At 37.3% G+C, this 20,266-nt stretch overlaps 1 protein-coding gene across 1 annotated transcript in view; it reads left to right on the forward strand.

Moving 5' to 3' along the window:
- ERC2 (ELKS/RAB6-interacting/CAST family member 2) overlaps positions 1-20,266 on the forward strand; it is a 275,802-nt gene that overhangs the window by 62,048 nt on the left and 193,488 nt on the right. Inside the window, 3 exon segments of the mRNA XM_050979490.1 lie at positions 11,535-11,609; positions 19,745-19,877; positions 19,880-19,899. Of these exon segments, the coding sequence (XP_050835447.1) occupies positions 11,535-11,609; positions 19,745-19,877; positions 19,880-19,899 (228 nt within the window).

Here is a 20,266-nt window from a genome sequence, read left to right on the forward strand (position 1 = left end):
GTATTGAGGTTAAGAGTTGTTGCTCTGTAGTGTGAAGGGAGAGTGGAAAGAAAAGAATAGTCAGTATGAGTTACAGAATCTCTAAAGAGAAGTGTCAGCCTTTAAAGATGCCTAACTCCAGCAGAAGTATCAGAAGAAAAGTGTAAAATTGATGGATGGGTGAACCATAAATATATAAAAGCGAGGGGCAATAGCTCACTGCAGCCTCAGTGCACAGAAATTTTCTGTTAACTTGATAATCACTGAGTTAACAGCATTAATATTTATGTTTTAATAACTAGGCTTAATTGTAATTGATGAAAGAAAATTATTTCGTCCCCTAAAGTATAGTAGTCTTTAAGGTGGAGACTTGGCAAGAAACTGTTGAGTTAAATTTTGTAATTCTCCCTTATTTTGCACTTTTTGCACAGCTATTTCAGAACTACATTATTAATATGTCTGTGAGATGTTTTTTGAAATGTATGTAAAAGTCAGGAAAAGGTTGGTTCTCCTTTGCTATGCATATCACAATCCATATGTGTCAGCACACAGACTAAAGTTTTCTTTGTTTTCTATTATGAGTTTTAGGTCATAGAATATTCTGAAAAGAATTTATCTGGTATACACTTACCTGCAAGTTTCATTATGCTAATTTTGTCAACAGTATATAGACTTAGTGCATTAAGTGCTAAGTAGAGATCAAGATGTTTTTAGATTGACTTTTCTCATTATGGCTAAGGAATCTTTAGCAACTGTGTTTTCCAAAGAGCATGGCTCTTTTGAAGTGAAACTCAGCAAATCAAATCTCCATAGTAACACTAGATTCTTCTGCCAGCCTGTGTTGCAAATTTCCTTGTCAAACTGAAGGTATTTTCACAGTTGTACAAAACCAGTCTTTTTCACATAGTTAGAGTGGAAAAGTAAACCAACGCTTTTATTGGTCATTTTGCTTATATTATTGCATATCCTTTCTCATTTCTGTTGCTGCTATTTTATGCTTTTGGCATTTGTGGTGGCCAAAAAGTGTTCTGAAGTGGAATTTTGGCTTGTAATTGTACTAGAGAACATGTTTAGTGTAAGACAAACCTTGAAGAAATGGTTTATTGACTGCAATGACTTTAACAAGAGTCTTTTAGCATGTTGAGAATTCTGTTTCTATTCTACATATCTCTGCTTACCAGTGAGACTTTTGCATGTCATGGGGATCACCAGCTAATTGAATCAAAATGGCATCAAAATAATTTCTCTATGTCAGAAGTATTTTCATAAATAATGAGTTAGACTTGTTAACCAACTGGTATAAATAAAAGGAATCTATTGCCATTAGAACTCCCCTGGGAAGCAGTGCAGTGTATCCCTGTGCTGCTCAAAGCTGAAGGGGAGCACTGTGTGTGCTTTCCTGATCCTGGAAGGAGGCACCACTGTGGATTCCTAAAACTGTACATCCTGATTCCTTCTGGCACATAAGGTGTCCCATGAGTTGCCTTTCCCTGTCCTGATGAGGAAACAGTTCTTGAGTGGGATTGCTGGGGTTGTGCAGTCGATAGACTGGGTGGATGGGGTAGCTCTGCATAAAACACTGAATGTGTGTTCTGACCTTCCTTCCCACCTTAAAATGAGAAGTAGATATAATGGATGATCAAAATGCTGTTGGAATAACTTAGTGACAGGATGTGTCTGCTTATGGGAAATGTCTGTATTTTTACACATAAAATGAATGTGCTTTTGGTTTTTTGATTAGTGATGAGTTGTAAGTTTTTAATGAAAATGGGAGTGGTGTTCATAACTGTGCAGTAAGCAGAAAGGGAGAGGCTGTGGGGTGGATAAATTGTTCTGGTTTCCTACAAAGAGTGGGAAGTTTGCCACTTTGATGATTAAAAATGACCATTTTGTGGAATAGCAAGTGATATTGTGATATCTATAGTTAACATTGTATGAAATGTATACAGGCATGTAAAGGTCCATGTAAAGGTGTCTATTTAATGATGTTGCTGATCAATATGTGCAAATCCTGCAAGGGGGGAGGAATGAATGTGTAGAGTTTTTTATTCTGGAAGTTCAAAAATATCTAAGCTGAAACTTTTGGCTACTTGTAACCCCTCTGCTTTTTATATATTCTTCAGTGTATGAACCAGAGCTTGAAAGGGTTGATGGTGTCTTGTCTATGCATCCCATACTTGCCTTAGACTGAGTTAAGCTCTAATTTCAATGTACAAGGGAAAGGGGAAATGGTAAAAAAGAGAAAGCTCCTTCTTGGGTATGAATTGAGGTCCCTGCAGTACCTCTGGGCTGGTCATGAGCATTACAGTGACCTATGCTCCACATAAAAGAGAGAATGTGTTCTTCAGAAGAAGGGCTGAGAGAAGAAAACATTAAGCCGTCTTCTTTATGAAGTTCTCCTAAAACGAAGTATTACTCTGAAAAGCCTTGAGCTGACTCTGCCTCTCTTTTGAAACAAATATGACAAAAGATATTTATAATAGCAGTAATTCAAAGTTTTTGAGTTTAAAAATATATAGAAATCAGATAATACATAGCATTGAAATTTTTTATCAGTATGTGAAGGCAGTTTTATTTGTTGAAACTGTACCTGCTGCATTCAGGCTTCTGTAATAGTGACTTCAAAAGTTATCAAAACAAACCAAAACCTGTACCTATACTGAGGTAAGTTTTGTGCCTAAAAAATGTAAAACATGGAAAACATAGATAACACTGCTTTATTATTGCTGCCACTTCTGTTTGGAACATGGTGGGTTTTTTGGAATACATGTAATCATGTCTTCTGCACAGAATTTAGTATCCAATGTCAACATGCAGTTTTTTCTCTATTTGCCAGTTTTCCAGTCTTAACCTATGCAAGCATCATTACATGGATTCACAGAGTTTTGAAAATTCTCCTTTAGGGTCTGTTTTTAATCACAAGAAATAATAGCAGTAATTTTGGTCAAGATTCTTTTCATTTACATCTCTGGAAAAAAACGAAGCATTTGGATGTATTTATAGTATTTCTTCATTCAGCATTTATTTAGAGTACTGGTGCACAGGGAAGTAGTTTTAAAACTGTCCCTCAGCCCCTGGTCTATAGGTATTCATGGCAGCATATAGATACAGGAAAGGTGAAGTCTGATCTGTGTGAGGAAGTGCTGTCTTGCTCCTTGTGTTGCCCTGAGGTAAGGAAAAGGAATAAAATAAAGAATTTCTTTTCCCATTCTTAAAAGTTATCTGCGATATGAAGTGTTGTTGTTCCTGAGAGACAATATCAGACACTTTTCACTGTGCCATAATTTAAAAACAGATCTGTTGGAACTGATGTATATTTTATGCAGTGATAAAATAGTTTTTTTTGTTGGTGTTTTTTTTTTCTGATCATATATTCAGTTCTTGTGTGGGTATTTCTGTTCTGATAAAAATTGAAGACTGGCAGAGGAAATTTGAACAGATGGATTTGAGTTACCAAGCAACACTTAGTTTCCCAGGCAATGGAAAAAGAATTGGAGCAGGTGCTAAGTGGATTTTATCCCTTTTTCTTTTTTAAATTATTGTGAGCTGATATATGAGCTTCAGTTTAAGAGACTCTTCAAAAACTTCAGAGGGTGATAAATATTCAGTAAACTACCTGTGGAGGTTGTTTCCTATATGACTACATTTCCTATATGAAATACAGTTCTGTAGTTGTGGTGGAACACAGTCTGTGCAGCAAGGCTGTGGCGGAGGACATTGGTATTGTTTCCTTCACTCCAATATTCTCATATACAATCAACTCTATTTTTCTGATTTTAATGTGTTCCTATAATTTCAGAATGAAATAAGTGTTCTGCATTCTCAAATGTTTAGACATTACCCTCACTCTTCCCTTTTTCTCAAGTCCCTCTTGAGAAAGACTGACTTGGCTGGCAAATCTCAACTGAGAGGCAGAGCTGCATTGAATTGGTGGGTGCCTTAAATTCAGTTTCTGACAGATCCAAAAATAGGATTTTTTTAAAAAAGTCAATGCAAATGAATTTCTTTCTTTTTTTAGGGAGATCGTGGTGTGATGAGTTCTTTTGACAAGCATAAAAATTTTAGCTTTAGGTTAAAACACATGCTATTTACAATTAAAAAAACCCAAAAAACAAACAAACAAAAAAAAACCAAACCAAAATGCCCACCTGCCAAAGCATGCTCATCACTCAAATTGTGTGAAAAATTATCCATGCCTTATCTCTTTAGGTTACTGCTCTCATGTCCCTCTCTGCTATACATTTGCATAACCCAACAGCTATATAGAACACTTGGGAATGTAGAGATGACATTTTCCTGAACATCTAGGGGAGATTATGTTGTTAACTTAGAGCTTTGACATTCTGTTACATGACATTATGATAAGTGTAATCTTTGTTAGAAAATAATATCTTAAGTTTTCATCCACCACTCTCTCCACCCCTTTTCTGCAGCACTGCTCTCCATGCCCTCGCTCATCACCCGCCTGTTCTGATACTGGGCATTGCCCCCACCCAGCTGCAGGACCTGGCCCTTGGGGGCTCCCAGGAGCACATTCCTGCAGCCTGTCACTGCCCCTCTCACCCATCCCTTCCCAACCAACAGCCTGGTGCCATCTGTGAGCTGCTGAGGCTGTGCTCAATCCCATTGACTGAGGTATTGGATACTATTTGTCTCAATATGGGCCCTTGGATGCCACAAATATTGTCACAAAACTTAATTTGCATATTAAAAAGCTCGGTGTAGCACAGAGCCAATGAGGTAACACATTTGAAGTCTTATTAACTCTGATGTTTGCTGGCTTTGCTGGTTAAGTTTAAATACTAAATAGCCAAAGCCAGCAGTTATTTTAAATGCGTGTAAATAAAACTCACCCATATTTAGAAAAGCACTTCCTGAAGAATTAGGCAACTGAAAATCAAACCTGTAAGTTACTTTAGCTAGTAATTTCACCAAGTCCATATGAAGGGAAAAGAGACATGAAAATGTAGGCTAGAAAAGGTAATAACAAAAGAGTATATCCATTAATAAGTCTGGACATTAGTGGCTACAGCTATGCTTTTCAAAATTAAAAAATCCTGTGCCAATAAATTTGAAGTATGACTGCAACATGGGGGTGGGCCAGCACTCCCCTGGGTTGGCTCAGGCTGTTTACAGTGATTGATGTTTTCTCAATGTTAAGTTTATAAAAGGATTTCTACCAGAAAAGTGAACACATGTTTGAAGTTCTGTGCATGTTAACACCAGCTGAGACATTCTGCAGTAACCTTAAGAACTCTGTGCAGCAAGTGTGTGAAATATGTAGTACTTCTGGCATTGAGTTGTCGAGCCTAAGTCTGGTTTTGGCAGGGCTGTTTTGTGGCCATTTGAAAACTTAAGTTCTTAAATTAATAATTTAAATTGGTTTTGCATCTGCAATCAGGCTGAAGAGGAACACTGGTGCAGAAAAGAAATTAAATAAGTATTGCTGGATGTGTGCATAGGTTGGAAGGTGGGGAAAGCACTTAACAGGATATCACCCTTTGTCTTTTTGTTTTTCTAGGACAGAACTCTTAGGTTTCAGCTTGTTTAAGGAAGCTATCAGGAGGTTAGCTGTGTGGGTATAGAAAGAACTGCTGGAAAACTGCTTTCCTCTATTTAGATGGAGTGGCTATAGAAACACCACAAGCACTGTGTGTTGGCACTGCTGGTAACATCCTATCTCGCAGTACTGTCCATGTTTAGATTGCTTTGGTTTTTTATTATTTATGAAGAGTGGAGCTGGCACACAGCAGCATCTCTACTGTGTGTTCTGGATCTTGGGAGTGTATTTAGTAATCTTTGTTGTGCCTTTACCCTTTGAAGCGTTGCCTGTATGCTTTTGATGGCAGGAGCAAGGGAAGTCTATTCTTAGTTACACCCTAAGGTGGAATTCCATTATTACTCCATGGTTAGTGTTACACTTATTCCAAAACTGGTGGGATATTGCTTTCTTTTTCAGCCTTATTAAAAAGTTCTTTGTGTGCTCAAGCTTCTAAATGGGAGGGAAGTAGTGGAAATAAGTCTTTAAAATAATGGATGTGTTGGATAAGGATTTTTTAAACGCTATGGATTACACAAAGGATTTGTAACAAGGATTTTGCATTTTAAGAATTTGAAGATGTGATTTTAATAAAAGATAGTCTTCTAAAAAAAGATCCCCGCACCCAAAACCAAATAGCTGAAAATCCTGGTTTATAACTCCCAACAATGTTTCATTTATGTGTCCTACTGCAAATTAAGTGACTCCTTTTAGTGCACCTGAGTTACTAATAAATGACTATTTTAACATTTACCTTTTTTTAAAAAAGGCATATTTTTCCATGCAGTTTTAAAGCTTTATATGCACTGAAAAGAGAAACATTTTTAGCCAAGATGTTTCTAGAGTGTATTTGCTTTGCAGAAACGTAAGCAGCAGTTGGAACATCTGTTTACTGATTCTGATGGACTACATCTGAAAACAAATATATGGCCTTCCTTTACTGCAGACACTCAAGCATTTTGGTATGCCTCCTTAAAGAATATGGTGAAAAGGGAGAAAATTGTTTATTGTCAAAGTTTCTTTTTCTGAAAATATGTGTAAAGCAATAACTCTTCCCTTTTTCTGAATTTGGGGAAGTTATTTTGATAAGAGAACAAGAGATTAATGGTACTGTGCAAAACAGAAATTATCCCCCAGGAGTTTTATTCCATCTACAAAGAAAAGAAATAAATTTTCAAGAATTCTGGTAAAAGTGGACTTTCAGTAGTTCTTTTCAGAAAACACTCTGTGTGCTTTCAATTACAAACTAAATTGTCCCACATGCATTTCTATCTCCATATACAAACCTTGTTTTCACTTGAAACTTTTTGTATGTGGTCTCTTGCCAGAGGATAACTTCCAGTATGACAACTCCTGTGGTTGCTTAAGGTGTTTTTGACATACAGGTCCAAGAAAAGCTGAGTTTCTTAAAGCTCAGATTATTTTTCCTCATAGTCTGTTCTTAGGTATGTTAGTAAAACTTCATAAGCCCCTCTTATATGCAGGAGTTCAGGAATAAATGGAAGCCTGATCATTTCAAAGAAATACTTTGGATTGTGATTCAATGTGGGTTTTCAGCTGGTATAAAAACTCCTCCTTTCTCTCTCATACACTTTTTTAAATGTAGGCCAGGGATGGTGTCAGACCCATTGTTCAAGAGTAGTACTGAGGCCACTGAGATTATTGCTGGACTTGTCTATCATGATGTACTATTGACCTTTGTTTTAGAGTTTGGTGGAGGTCCCTGATTAATGCAATTTCTTTCATATTGATGAAAATTCATATCTGTTTATTTAAAATGAAAAATGGAGAGAGAATTAGGCATGCGTCTGAGTATTTTGCTTAACTCTGAGAATTTAACAAATTGTAATGCCCCTAATTTACAAAGAAAATCTCTGCAGAACTTCTGAAGCTATCAGTTATTCACATTTCCTCCAATTTTTCATTTCATGGTCTTATAGACACGTTTTCATTTCTTCAAGCTATAAAATTTCTTGGAATCCGACAAAACTTCTTTAACAGGTTCTTCCAGAGTTCAAATACCTATAATGGTGAATTTTTAAGAGAAAATTAATGGTAACGTGATTTTTAGAATCCTTTCCAATAAAAGGGCTCCTTTTTCCTGTACACTGGAGACAAACATGGGAATTTTGTGTTGTCAGTTTATGGTTTCCAGAAGGACAAAGTGTTTGATCAGGATTTCTTAAATCTACTTTATTTTAATTGCTGTGAGGCTGTTTTGGCTGGGGGTAGATGTGAAGAGTTAGAAAACAGCAGCTAAATCTGTATGTTAAGAATGAATCAATTCCTGTATGTTCCATTTTTCCAGTACTCTGGTTAAATTGAATTTGATCAGTGTTTGTAATGGTATTTTTGGCTAAAGAAACACTACTGTTTAGACACTTTAGGTAAGTGCTGTGCTTTTGCCTAAATGATTGGTCGAAATATTGAAGTACTACTGATCTAAATTTTAAAGTTTAGACAAGCTGATCCTGTAGAAGAACTACCAAGGCTTTCTTTTTCAGAGGAATGGAACCAGTGTGCTTGGAGGTGTTTGAGAGAACTAGCAGCTCTTATGCCATTGTCTGCTGTGATTTGCAGATTTGTACATTTTGTCTGTGAAGGCAAAAATCTGCATTTACTGACACAATGGTTGCTCACGCCAGTTTTTATACTGCCTTCTTTAATACTTTTTCTTTCTTCTTCCAATGCAGACACAGTTTCACACCATCTCTAAATTGCCTATTTTTCTATTTTTAAAATTTCCTTTCTACCACTTTATGTCATTATTTTAGGCAGTTTTGTGTAAATAAATGTAAAACCTTGAACTACATTGACAGTGTTGGTATCATTGAATGAGAGCAACACAGTCACTGATCTCTTTGGAACATTAATAAAATACTTCAGAAACAGAGTAAAGAAAGATCAGTTTGCAGCACTTTGACTTTCCTGCAGCCAAGGGATGGAGAGTCTTTTAATGAAGGTGGGATAAAACCACAGTTTTATTTGAGTAATTAGTATAAGGTTCAGATTATGCTATGTAGTGGGGATTTTCAGGTCCAGTGATTTATGACAAAATCTTGAAATATTTTATCAAATTCTGAATAAAAGGGTAGAATTCATATTCCACCAGTATTTTAAGATTATATTTATAATCTGTCTCCTCTTTGGATTTTTTTTTGGTGCTTAAATTACTGTTTAGATTGTGTGCTAAAGTTACTTTTGAGGCCAATACAAGATGTTAACCTTAATATTGTGGAAGGAGAAAGCAATGACCAAGTTTGGATTAAAGCTCATTTTAGTTTAAAAGCAAAGAATATTAAAGTAAAATTAATGTGAAGGAGATCTGGTGGGTGTATTAATCACCTTGACAACTAAGCATCATCAGGAAATACAAGGTGTGGGCATTTGGTTACATGTTAATTATAATTAATTATAATTAATTTGCATGTGTAAAGTGGTTACTCAGAATCAGGTGTCATATAGAGGGATATAAAGAAAATCTAATTTTATAAATTATTGCATTTCGGAGAGATTTTTAGTATAGGCTTTGATTGTTGCAGAGATGATGACACAAGAATTTTTTCATGGATATAAGAATCAAGAGTTCCCTTCAATACAGTTTAGGCTAAAATAAACTATCCATAGTAAGTTTTTGATTCCCCCCCCCATTTTCTTATTTGTCTCTCTGGGCTCTTTATAAAAAGAAATTGAAAACAAGAAATAGACATCATTCCAGAAATGATGTAATTGATAAAAATCTGGTTTCCTTAGGCTATGAGGACTTTCTGACATCTCTAGAATATCTCTTGCTTAGCTGTTCAGGCAAATTTGAAAGCCTCCAGATGACCTCAGACAGTAAAACAATCAGCGTAAGGTATCATGCACATAAAGTGTATCCTTAAATTAGTACCCCAAAAGTATATCCCTGAATCAGGTACCCCAAATGAAAAAGCACATACATAGAACAACATAAATTCAAGAACTGAGCCTTGTGGGAGTCTCCAAACATTTGAATCTGATTGGAAGAAAACCCACACAAAATAATAAAGTGGGAGTCATTTTCTGATCTTCTCCAGGATCCTAAAGTCTGCTTCATTTACCATCAGGGATAGAGAAGAAAAGCTTTTAAGTCAGCCAGCATCAGATTGATTCATAAAGCAAACAGGAAAAGCGTTATGAGGCAAGGCTTCATGCTATGATAGACATCTCGGAATACGCATCTTTGGCAGTCTATACATCTTTGGCTAAGGGGGTGGAAACTCTGGTTTGTCTCCCTGGGCAATGTGTGGAATCCTGTTTATATTCCAGCTCAGTTTATATGGCCCTGGGGAGCAAAGTCTGGTCTTAGAATTAGCTGTAATTTTTGCTGATCTGATAGTGGTATGACTGGCCAACTATTCTTTTGTGTAACTGTATGACAAATTCATTACATACTCTTATTTTTTAAAACATTTGTGCAGTGAAGGTACTTATTTCATCTAAGGAAAACAGCTGGTGGCAATTGAGCGATTCCTTGCATAGGTGATTTGCAAAGATTTCTTTCTTTTTATAATATGGAGAGTTTCATTTAAATTGAAAAAGCCACAAGGAAAAAGGTCCAATCAGATATACTATTTCATAAATGCAGAAAGAATTTCATAAATGCCAAAGCATTTGAAAAATGCATAAAAGCAAAATTATAAGTCGACTGTTATCTGTTAAAGGTAGTTTAAATATATGTATATGTACCTGCAGAATATTTAATGTAATAACTGTTCAGACTTAGTGTTGAGTATACTAATATGTCTCTTTCAGTTATTTTAGTACATTAGGCCACACATTTTAAAATCTATTTTATAAAGATGTTTATTAGCAGTAGATTTCAGTTTAATAACATACAGTAATTAGTCTTTGAGAGCAGTTGTTTCTCACAGTCATGGATAAGGAATATGTTTGTTGCGACACAGAAGAAGAAACTGATGGATAGTTTGTGATAGAAAAAAATGACTTTTAAACTTGTGGGTTATAAGGGAGGCAAGACTTTGGCTCCTTGGCCTCAAGCATGAACATCTTTTTCATGGCTGCAAGGTTAGTTCAGGAGTCTGTGTGGAGCACTGAAGTAGAAAGAACTGGGACATAAAGACATCATGGATGGCACTCAGTCCTTTAGAGCAGAAGGACTCCAAAGGAGTAGAAATGAGACAATATCTGTCCTGTTTCAGGTTTTTTTATTAAGAAACTTCTCAGATGGTTTATGGGAAGGGAATAAGCATCACCAAATTCTCAAATGAAAGTGTTTCGTCACACCTTTACTACATTTTTTTCCAGGTACTTATGTGAGTTTTTTATCAGGATATGTCACACCAAGATGCAACTCTGGTTTCACAAGACTGAGTGCTGCTGTCTTCATACTCTTGTGGATTTAAAAAAATTATTGTTTTTATAACGACCAGTATGGATTGGTACTGTTAACTTTGTCTTATCCAATGCAATCCATTTTTCTTTTGCTTGTGGATTAAGATGCATAAAAACTAGCATGAAAATGTGAAAACTGAAATGTTAATGCTACTGTAGCGTGTGGTGCATCAGCCCACTACATAATTATTATCCTTAAAATGTCAAATTTGAATATAATGCGTTTAAATTGCTTACTTCAGACAATAGGGGAAAAATTAAGAAGAAACTGCAGTAAAAGATTTAACACTTACCAGTGTTTGAATTAGTAACAGAATTGAATAAAGTTTTGCTGTTTAAGCAGCAGCAGCAGCAGCAGCATTGTATCTGGACTAAGAAAGTCCCTGCTGGGTTGTCACGCCTGCCGTTAATTATTGATAAGGGGTTTCAGAAATAGCGCATGTGCTGTCAGAGTTGGCTGTAACACAAGACAGGGAGTGCAGCGGTGGCAGAGGGGATACAGCCAGGGAAGCACCTGTAGCACTTGGAGTTACCTGCTTCTTCTCATCAGACTTTTAGTTTGCTACAATGAGTTCATGTGAGCAATTAAAATAATGGAAAGATGAGTCGTCAAGCTTATTTCTATCGTGTCCCTCCACAGGAACTGCATAGAAGAACCCAACTTCAGCCTGAGCCAGCAAAGACGAAGGCTCTGCAAACAGTCATCGAGATGAAGGTATGGTCTTTGCATCTTTCCCTGCATGTTATTTCTGCATCATGAACTCAGGTACTGGGTATGGCTGGGATGGAGTTACTTTTCCCCGTAGCAGCCTGTCTGGTGCTGTGTTTTGGATTTCAGACTGAAAACAGTGTTGATAACACGCTGATGTTTTAGCTGTTGTCCAACAGGGCTTACACAGAGTCAAAGCTTTCCCAGTTTCTTGCTCTGCTCCCACCCTGCAAGTAGGGAGAGGCTGGGAGGGAGCACAGTGAGGACAGCTGACCCAATTCACCAAAGGGATAATCTATACTGTCATGTCATGCTCAGCCTCCACAAATTGAAGGGAGTACCTTCAGAGTCATGGCATTTGTGTTTCCAGATAACTCTTGTGCCTGATGAGCTCTCCTGAAAACAGCCTGGCATCTTCCTGCCCGTGGGAAGCAGTGCATGAATTCCATGTGTTGCTTTGCTCACAGGCACGGTGTTGCCTTACATATTACACCAGCTTTATCTCAAACAATGGGTTTTCCCACTTCTGCTCTCTGGTTCTCTCGCCCATCCCACTGAGGGGGAGTGAACAAGCAGCTTTGACAGCTGCCTAGCAAGTGTTGATTTATGACTTTTACTTGTTAGTTACTGAATGCTTCCCTTACCATGTCAGTTAATTTTGTTATGTAGCTAGGAGTAATTAGTACTCATTTCTCCTGCTCTGTTTTCTAAAAAAAAATTTAAAAATCAAGTTTTGCATTGCTGAAAAACGAGAACAGAATATTGCTTTTTAAAAAGACTAAGGGGGGTGTGTGTAGGAGAGTCAAAGTACATGGAATAAAATGGCTAATGTAAAATGTTTTCCATCTCAAATCTTTAAACTGGTTCTGCTGTTGGTTGTTATTAGGCCAAAATTTTACTGCCAACCTAGGGAAAATATTAGTTGCACCAGCAGGTGTGACAAAATGTGATGAAACAGCTCTTTTAGTCCTAACTATAGTTTACTGTTTTTGTTATATAATATTACTAAAGTGTTGTGGCTTTTCCCTCCACAATAACAAGGAATAAAAATTGTAATTTAAAAAGTGAAAACTGATATTTTTGCACACTTCTGTGAGTCTGGATTGTTCATCTTTAAGAAAAATACTATGAGATGAGATAATTTGTGAGTTGGCAATGCTGCCTGAAATTCATTAATGATGGTCTTTCATTTCATTCTTAAAAGGAAGTGCAAATTAAAGGCCTCATTTTACCAGTGACTTCTGTTATGAGCAAATGAGTTCAGCATGTCTGAACATTGTGGTAAACACACACTTAAAACTACAGCAAGACTTTATCAATACAGTATCTGTCTTTTAATAGATAATAAGTATTTTGGATTATATCAGTAACAAAGAAGATACATTGATTACAGAATTCCATTTTTGGATGTATATTTTCTTTGGATATTAGTTCAGAAGTCTTAGTCTGAAATCTATGTTTTGGCAGTAACTCACTGCCCTAAGTAAATGGGAAAGTAAGATACTGGCTGAGAAACTTGGTTTTACTATTAATATGCAGAATTATAAATTTAAAAGTTCTGGGATACAAAAGCAATGTGTTAGAATAATGTATAATTATTCATGTGGGTTATATAACAATGTAAAGGACAGGTTGAAGTTAATTTTCAGTTCCTCTTCCTGTATCAAAAGTCTTTGAAAAGATCAGGGATGGGGGGTACAGGACACATGAATGACACATGAGATGACTGTCGTTGCTCCTGACAGTGTCTATCCCTGGAGACACTGAAGTGTTTTCTGTTTGACTCCCAGGACAGGTGGGTGTGCTACAATATTCCACTTTTCAAAAATCAGATCTTAATAGTGACGGGTTTCATTTGTTGTGAGTGAGGCTGCAATCCTGTAGCTGGAGTCCTGATGCAAAGCTGCTTTTTGCCTCTGAGGCACGCAGTTCTTTCTGTCCCTGTGAACACACGCCCCTTTGGGGTTGCCCCGTCTAAAATAGGCCTAATATTAAGAGGGACAAATGTAAGATGTTGAAATCCACATGATTAAACAGCAGTTTTCATTACAAGTTCCAGATTTGGAATGTTTTCAAGTAAATTGAAATTGTCTTAATCCAGACAGCATTTGTTTTGAAAAAAAATGTGGAACATTTGTTTTGAATGATCAAGCACTGAAGGAATTGTTTCCCTACAATGTTGAGGGTAGAAGGAGGGAGAGGATTAGCTGTAATATGGCAGTCTCAGGCCATCCACTCCCCCACACAGAGACTCCAGGCAGTTTGCATTTCTCTTCACCACACCCAGCCCCTTCCAGCCCCTCATTGCTTTTTTTGTCTGAGTGCCTTCCATGGCTCCCCCAGGCTCTGCCAGGGTACAACTTGCCCTCCTTCATAAATCCTTCTGTTCTCTCTGTGGTTTTCTTCTGTCCCTTGCCACTGCTGAATTCTTGCTGTCCCTTTTACCAGTCTTTATTCCCTTTCATCCAATCAAGGATACCCATTTCTCCTACCTATCCTCCCTTGTGTTTGTCTTAGACATCTTCTGCACTGTGTGTCCTGTCATCTTCTTCATTTCTCTCTAAAGCTTTGCAAGTAGTTGCTTATTCTTTCACCAATTGCATTTTCTGCATAATTGCTGTCTTGTTCACCAGTGTTTATCTCCTGTATATTAATGCAAAATAAAAAAAAAAGCAAACAAAAAAAGATGGAAAATTCACATCCTATGCCTTTACTCCTGTTTTTCTTGCTTTATTTATTCCTTTCCAGGTATCTGTTGTCTTTCCAGATGCATTGTACAGGCTGTTCTTTCCTCACTTTCTGGTTTTGTTTTATGGGCACATTTGCTTCCAGATGTCCCATGTCTTTTGTTCTATTGCTTCTCACTGCACTCTTTACTCTGTTCTGTTTTTTGCAATTGACCTTATTCTCCAGAATCCCTTTTTTCTTCTAGAAAGCAGAGTCACAAAACTGAGGGAGGGCAGGATGCTTCCTTCTCTCACATGCTCCTGTTACTCCCTCAAACTAGCCTAGTTTTGTTGCAGTGGCTGCTTTTGACTTTGTGACTGTGGATATATATGATGAAACTGCAATTTCTTCCCTCATGCCTTAATCTTAGTCTGTTAAAGTGTAAAATAAACTGGTACATGGAAATCCTTTCCTTTATTTGCAATTGCACCCATGCATGCTTCCTTGGATATTGTGTGCTGGCACATACAAAATGACTGATATCTTTGAATGTATTCTGAAAATCGGTGAGATTCAGTGCTGATTAACACCTCTTAAAATAGTAAAAAAAGATTAAAAGGAAACTCCCTTTTCACTTGATTTTATGGTAAGTGCTCCTGAGCACATGAATCAGGTCAAAACTTGCTCGTCTTCCATGAGGCCCCACCTGGAGCACTGCCTTCTGCTCTGGGCTCCACAGGACAAAAAAAGACATGGACCTGTTGGAACAAGTCCAGAGGAGAGCCCCAGCAATGACCAGAGGGCTGGAGCAGCTCTCCTGTGCAGACAGGCTGGCACAGTTAGGCTGTTCAGCCTGGAGAAGTGGAGGTTCCTCAGTGGCCTGGCAGCCTTTCAGTACTGGAAGGAGACATATAAGAAAGATGGGTGATGTGGCCTTTGCTGGGTTTCGGGGTGTCCCCAGTGGGCTGCAGCAGGGTCCAGATAACGCAGTCCTGCTTGGCACAGGCCTGCCCGCCTGTCCGAGTTCCCGAGCTGTTCTCAGCTGCAGGCAGCCTTAGCTTTTTTTTTTTTTTTTTTTATCCCTTAAGCTTTTAAGGGATATCAGCTCTAGTGGGGATCAGCTCATTGTGATTTCAGCTCTCAGCTTGCTCGGTGCCGCAGGCAGGCAGACGCAGGGAGGGAGAGGAGCAGCGCCGTGTGGGGTTCCACGGGAGTGTCTTCATTGGATCTTCTGCGAAGGTTCCCAGGGACAGCTCTTCTGCTGAGCTGGGCAAAAGCAGCTCTTTATATAGGTTGGAGGGGGTTTGGAAATTGTCCAATAGTAAGGGTCAAAGGAAAGTGACCTATAGTCTTACAGAGAGATCAGCAAAGGTCCAAAGGTGGGAGAAACGGCTTCTAAGGTCCAGCCATCATGACTCAGCATTTCCCGTCTTAGGCTGCTGAACCCCTGCAGGCCCTGGGCCTGTCTGTTCCCTGACGGGGACAGACCTTTCAATCGGGCCTGTTGTGATAGGACAAGGAACAACAGTTTGAAACTGAAATAGGATATATTTAGATTGGACACATGAAGAAAAAGAATTTTATGGTGAGTGTGATGAGGTCCTGGCACAGGTTGCCCAGAGAAGCTGTGGATGACCCATCCCTGAAGGTGTTCCTGACCAGGCTGGTGGGGCTTGGAGCAACCTGGGATACTGGAAGGTGTCCCTGCCCATGACAGGGGTTTGGATTAGATGACCTTTAAATGCTGCTTCCAACCCAGCCATTACATGTTGCTAAGGTCTAATTCTATCATCACTAAAACAGTGATAGTACTTGAGAGAGAAAATCAGAAATCGCCTACAAATACAGCCTAGAACTCACCTTAAAGATAGGATATTGGAAAAATATGTGGGGTCAAGCAACTATAAAGTCTTTATAAATGTAAGCTGTAAAGTAAATGAAAATATTTGTGGTTTACCTTACTTGCAGAAAGAGCCATCTTTATGTATTGATCCAGCTGTGATATTTCAGGTATGGGTTTGGTTCTAGAGAAGTGTGTGTGTGTGTTTGCAGTGCAACATACTCTATTGTTAAGATTGCATGAACTTTCACTTCCCTTATCTGCAAAGATAAATCTGGATATTCTCTACATTAAATTGACAAGGTAAAAGTTCAAACAGTAAGGGAAGTTGTGTATGGTCTGTTGAGAGTCTGTGCACATGAGTGTTTAAATTGAAGCTTTATTAAATGTGAAGTTTCAAATGTTTCCTTTTGATTGCTTGTTGATTGCCTACCAGCAAAATTTTGCAGATGTAATTTAAATTTATCATGTATCTGAAATGATAAGTAGTAGCATTTCCTTACTTTTCCTTTCAGAGTAAGACAGCCTGGAATGCTGTAGTATATAGGGTTGCACTTGATGATCCTTGTGGGTCCCTTCCAACTCAAAACATTCTGTGATTCTGTGGTTGTTTACAAATGTTTTGCCCTTTTCCTGCCCCTCAGTTTTCAGAAAATGTACTATGGGAGTCTTGTAAGGACTGATCTGATTCATGCAACATCATTGTGGAAGCTCACTTCTTAGACTTTTTCCATTGTGAAATATTGTTTTCTTCAGCATCAGGACACATATTATTTTTTTTCACATTCCAAAAGAGGTGGCTTTTTGCTAGGTCTAGCCAGCAGAAACCTGAATAGCCCTAATCTCTCACAAAATATCTGCAACACTATTCTAATAAAGGAGATAAGGAAGAAGTATGGGTTACTGCTGGAAGGAGGGGATAGGGTAGGGTGAGTGCCCTGATCTCTGTCACAAATCCTGCTACATAATCTTATGTCTTTTAACAGATTTAGAGAGCCTGACTGAAAAAATCTGAACAAATGCTCTATTGTTTTAGAACTCAGAAGATGTTATTAGTACTATTTAATACTAAGCTGCTTCCTTAATATTGCAAAGGAATCTTTGTTGTGATTCAAGACAGACCTATGTAGTTTTTTAGCATGTTGCTAATGGGGATAAATCTTAGAGGTTTGAAGGAAATATTGCATCTGTTCCCATTTCAGTTTGTGAAAGCTTGCTGGACCCTGTGCTCAACAAGACTGGTTGAAAGTTTTCCAGTTGAAATTTTCAGTGAGAAAATGCTGATTCAGCTGAATCAGGAGATTTTTATGGGAATGTGTCAGAATTTTTGGCAAATGCAAAGCTAGCTACCTTTGTGTGCATCCTGTAAGCCAGCCCAGCTCCCTTGTGGCAGTGCCCCTGCGGGCTCTGGGTTCTCTCTTTTATCTTTGACCTATGAGGTTCTTCACTTTTCAGCAGTTGTCCGACCTCTAAGGTTTCCTGGGCAAGCCAGCATGCAGTAGGGAACAGTACCTTTGAGTTTCACAAAACTTGTGAAATTTCTGGCTTCTGTTTCAATAAAAAGCTAATGTAGAACTTAGTGACAATTTTTCAAGACACAGGAAAATAAATTTTACACATCTCTAATCATAGTATGCAAAGATTGTTTAAAAATAAACTTTTCCTCAGAGATTTCAATTTTATAATGAAGCAGAAGTACAGAAAATGCTTCCACAAGTTATTCTAGATATTTCTCATAAAGCTTAATGTTATTCTCTGATGTATAAACCTTCTAAAGGGGATAGTAGGCTGTGCAAAAATTGTTTCTGCCATATTATATTTGCAAACACGTAAAATACAAAGGCAGTACAAAAAAGCAGACTCTTATAGATTTAGCTGGGCAGATTTGATGAAGACTATTCCCAGATGTCATGTCACAGCAGGTCATGTAAGTATTAATAGATTTCATTGCAAAATCAATCCAAAGTGTAGTGAAGCTTAGGTTTTGCTTTTATCTTCAAAAATAGGATGAAAATATTTCTGAAATGAAGTCTAATGGAGCAGGCTGAATTGTTTATAGTATCTGTGAGATCTACAATTATTTTTGTGTTAAGTCTGGAGATCTTTTAAATTCTTCTATATCTTTTCCTGCAGTATTTTGCTTTTTGTGCAACTTCTTTAAATGATAAGATTCAATGAGAATTCTTGCCCTTTTTCATTCCATCTCAATACTTTACTTTCTGTTTTAGAATTGAAATTAATTTTAAAATTAATTCTTGTTGGAATAAGAAAATAATCAAAGAAAACCTCTCCCAGTTTGACATTTATTGTTGACTATAAAGATAAAAGCAAAAATGTTAGAGGAATGACAGTGGGCTATCTAAATGACATTACTTAGTCCTTAGCTATCATTCTATATGGATTTATAACAGTGGTCTTCAAAAATAATCTGAGATTCTTTTTTACTTCAGTACCAAAAATTCAGATGCTTGATGGAACTTCATCCAGACTTCTCTGTATATTAAAGTGCTACATGTGCCTAGCTTTGTTATGAAAGAAGTTATTACAGGAGATGGGGTTTTTTCTTGTTTTTAGGCAATCTAAAGAAAGCAACAGGAACAAATGTGCAGTGATTCAAGCTTAGCTTGTTCCTGTTGAAGGATCAACTCCAAGTGTATTTTTTTCCCAAATTAGCTTTCCAACCTAATAACCCGGTCTTAGTCAATCAGGTTGGTTTAAGTGTGGGTTTTAAAAAAATGTTAAAATTTTAATTTTTTAAAAAAATTATTTAATATTTATCTCAATGGTACAAGAACTTCACCCAGTCTCTGACATTTTGTGGTTGGTTGATCCTTTATGTTGTTGAACAGATTTCCTAACGGGTAATTCTGCAATGTTCTTTCAAACTGAAATTTGTGACAAGTTTGTGTAATCACTTTTGTAATCTTTCTAACTCTCACAAAAGGGACTTAGCCAATTCCCAAATGACTGGAAATAACAGAAAAATTATCCCTGTTTTCCAGTGTGGTGCTGGCACATGTGGCAGCTGTTGGCTGGGATGTAGAAATTTTTCATGGTTGTGGTTTTGTTTATCTTGGGACTCAAAATAAAAAGTGCTAAATCCCCTCTTAGTGATGTGGCTGGATTAGTCACAGAAAAATATCTGAGAACACAACCTTTCTCCCTCTTGAGAGCAGGCAAGCTCCAGAGAAACTGGGACCCTGAGCCTCAGGCTGAGCATGCAATGTCTTTGCCCTGCAGAGACATGGGCTGGTTCAAGTCCTCAACTTGGTGTTTGAGGACTTGGAAGAATAGCCAGGCCTACATGGTTACTAATGATAACAAGGTTTCTTATCATACATATGTGGAAAAATAGGGCATCTGCTATTCTCCCTTCATCTCTGTGTAGGAATTAAATGGAATTTTGACCAGAATGTATTCTCCACAGACTGTGCAACTATGGTGAAAGAGATCTGGTCTGAATTCTCCATTTCTTTAAGCTAAAACTGATATAATTATTTCTGGTTTATGAGGATTCTTTATTTGTACCATCTATTTTTGCTATCTCATTATTTGATACTCACTCAAGTACAGATATGTTTCTTTAATATATGTCTCATAGAATTTTCAATACTTCCTTTTTTTTGTAACTTAGGATACAAAAATAGCTTCACTTGAGCGCAATATAAGAGATCTTGAAGATGAAATACAGATGTTAAAGACAAATGGAGTTCTGAATGCAGAGGACCGAGAAGAAGAAATCAAACAAATAGAAGTTTACAAGAGTCACTCAAGTTCATGAAAAATAAGGTAAGATCTATTTATAAAAGAGATTAAGACTGTTTAAATAATGTCAAGAAACAGTTTAACGTTACCATTTCCAATGCAAGAAGCTACATGTTTCATTTTGGTAAATCTATAATGTATAATAATCAGTAGATGTGAATTTTTATTTATTTGGATAAATAAAAAGATTTGATTTTAGCTTTTGATGTTGTTTTGCAGTAAGGACTTTTGTTTCATAGGTGATACCAAATTGTACTCTGCTCATATTTTCAAGACTAGCAATTTAATGACTTCAAATTACTGTACATAGACTATTAGGAGTTGACAACAGGCAGGTAGTAAATGTGAAGTGATGTGACATTTCCTGGTTTCAAACTCACAAAACGTTATT

The sequence above is a fragment of the Serinus canaria genome, chromosome 12 (assembly GCF_022539315.1).
Source record: "Serinus canaria isolate serCan28SL12 chromosome 12, serCan2020, whole genome shotgun sequence".
Taxonomy (NCBI): domain Eukaryota; kingdom Metazoa; phylum Chordata; class Aves; order Passeriformes; family Fringillidae; genus Serinus; species Serinus canaria.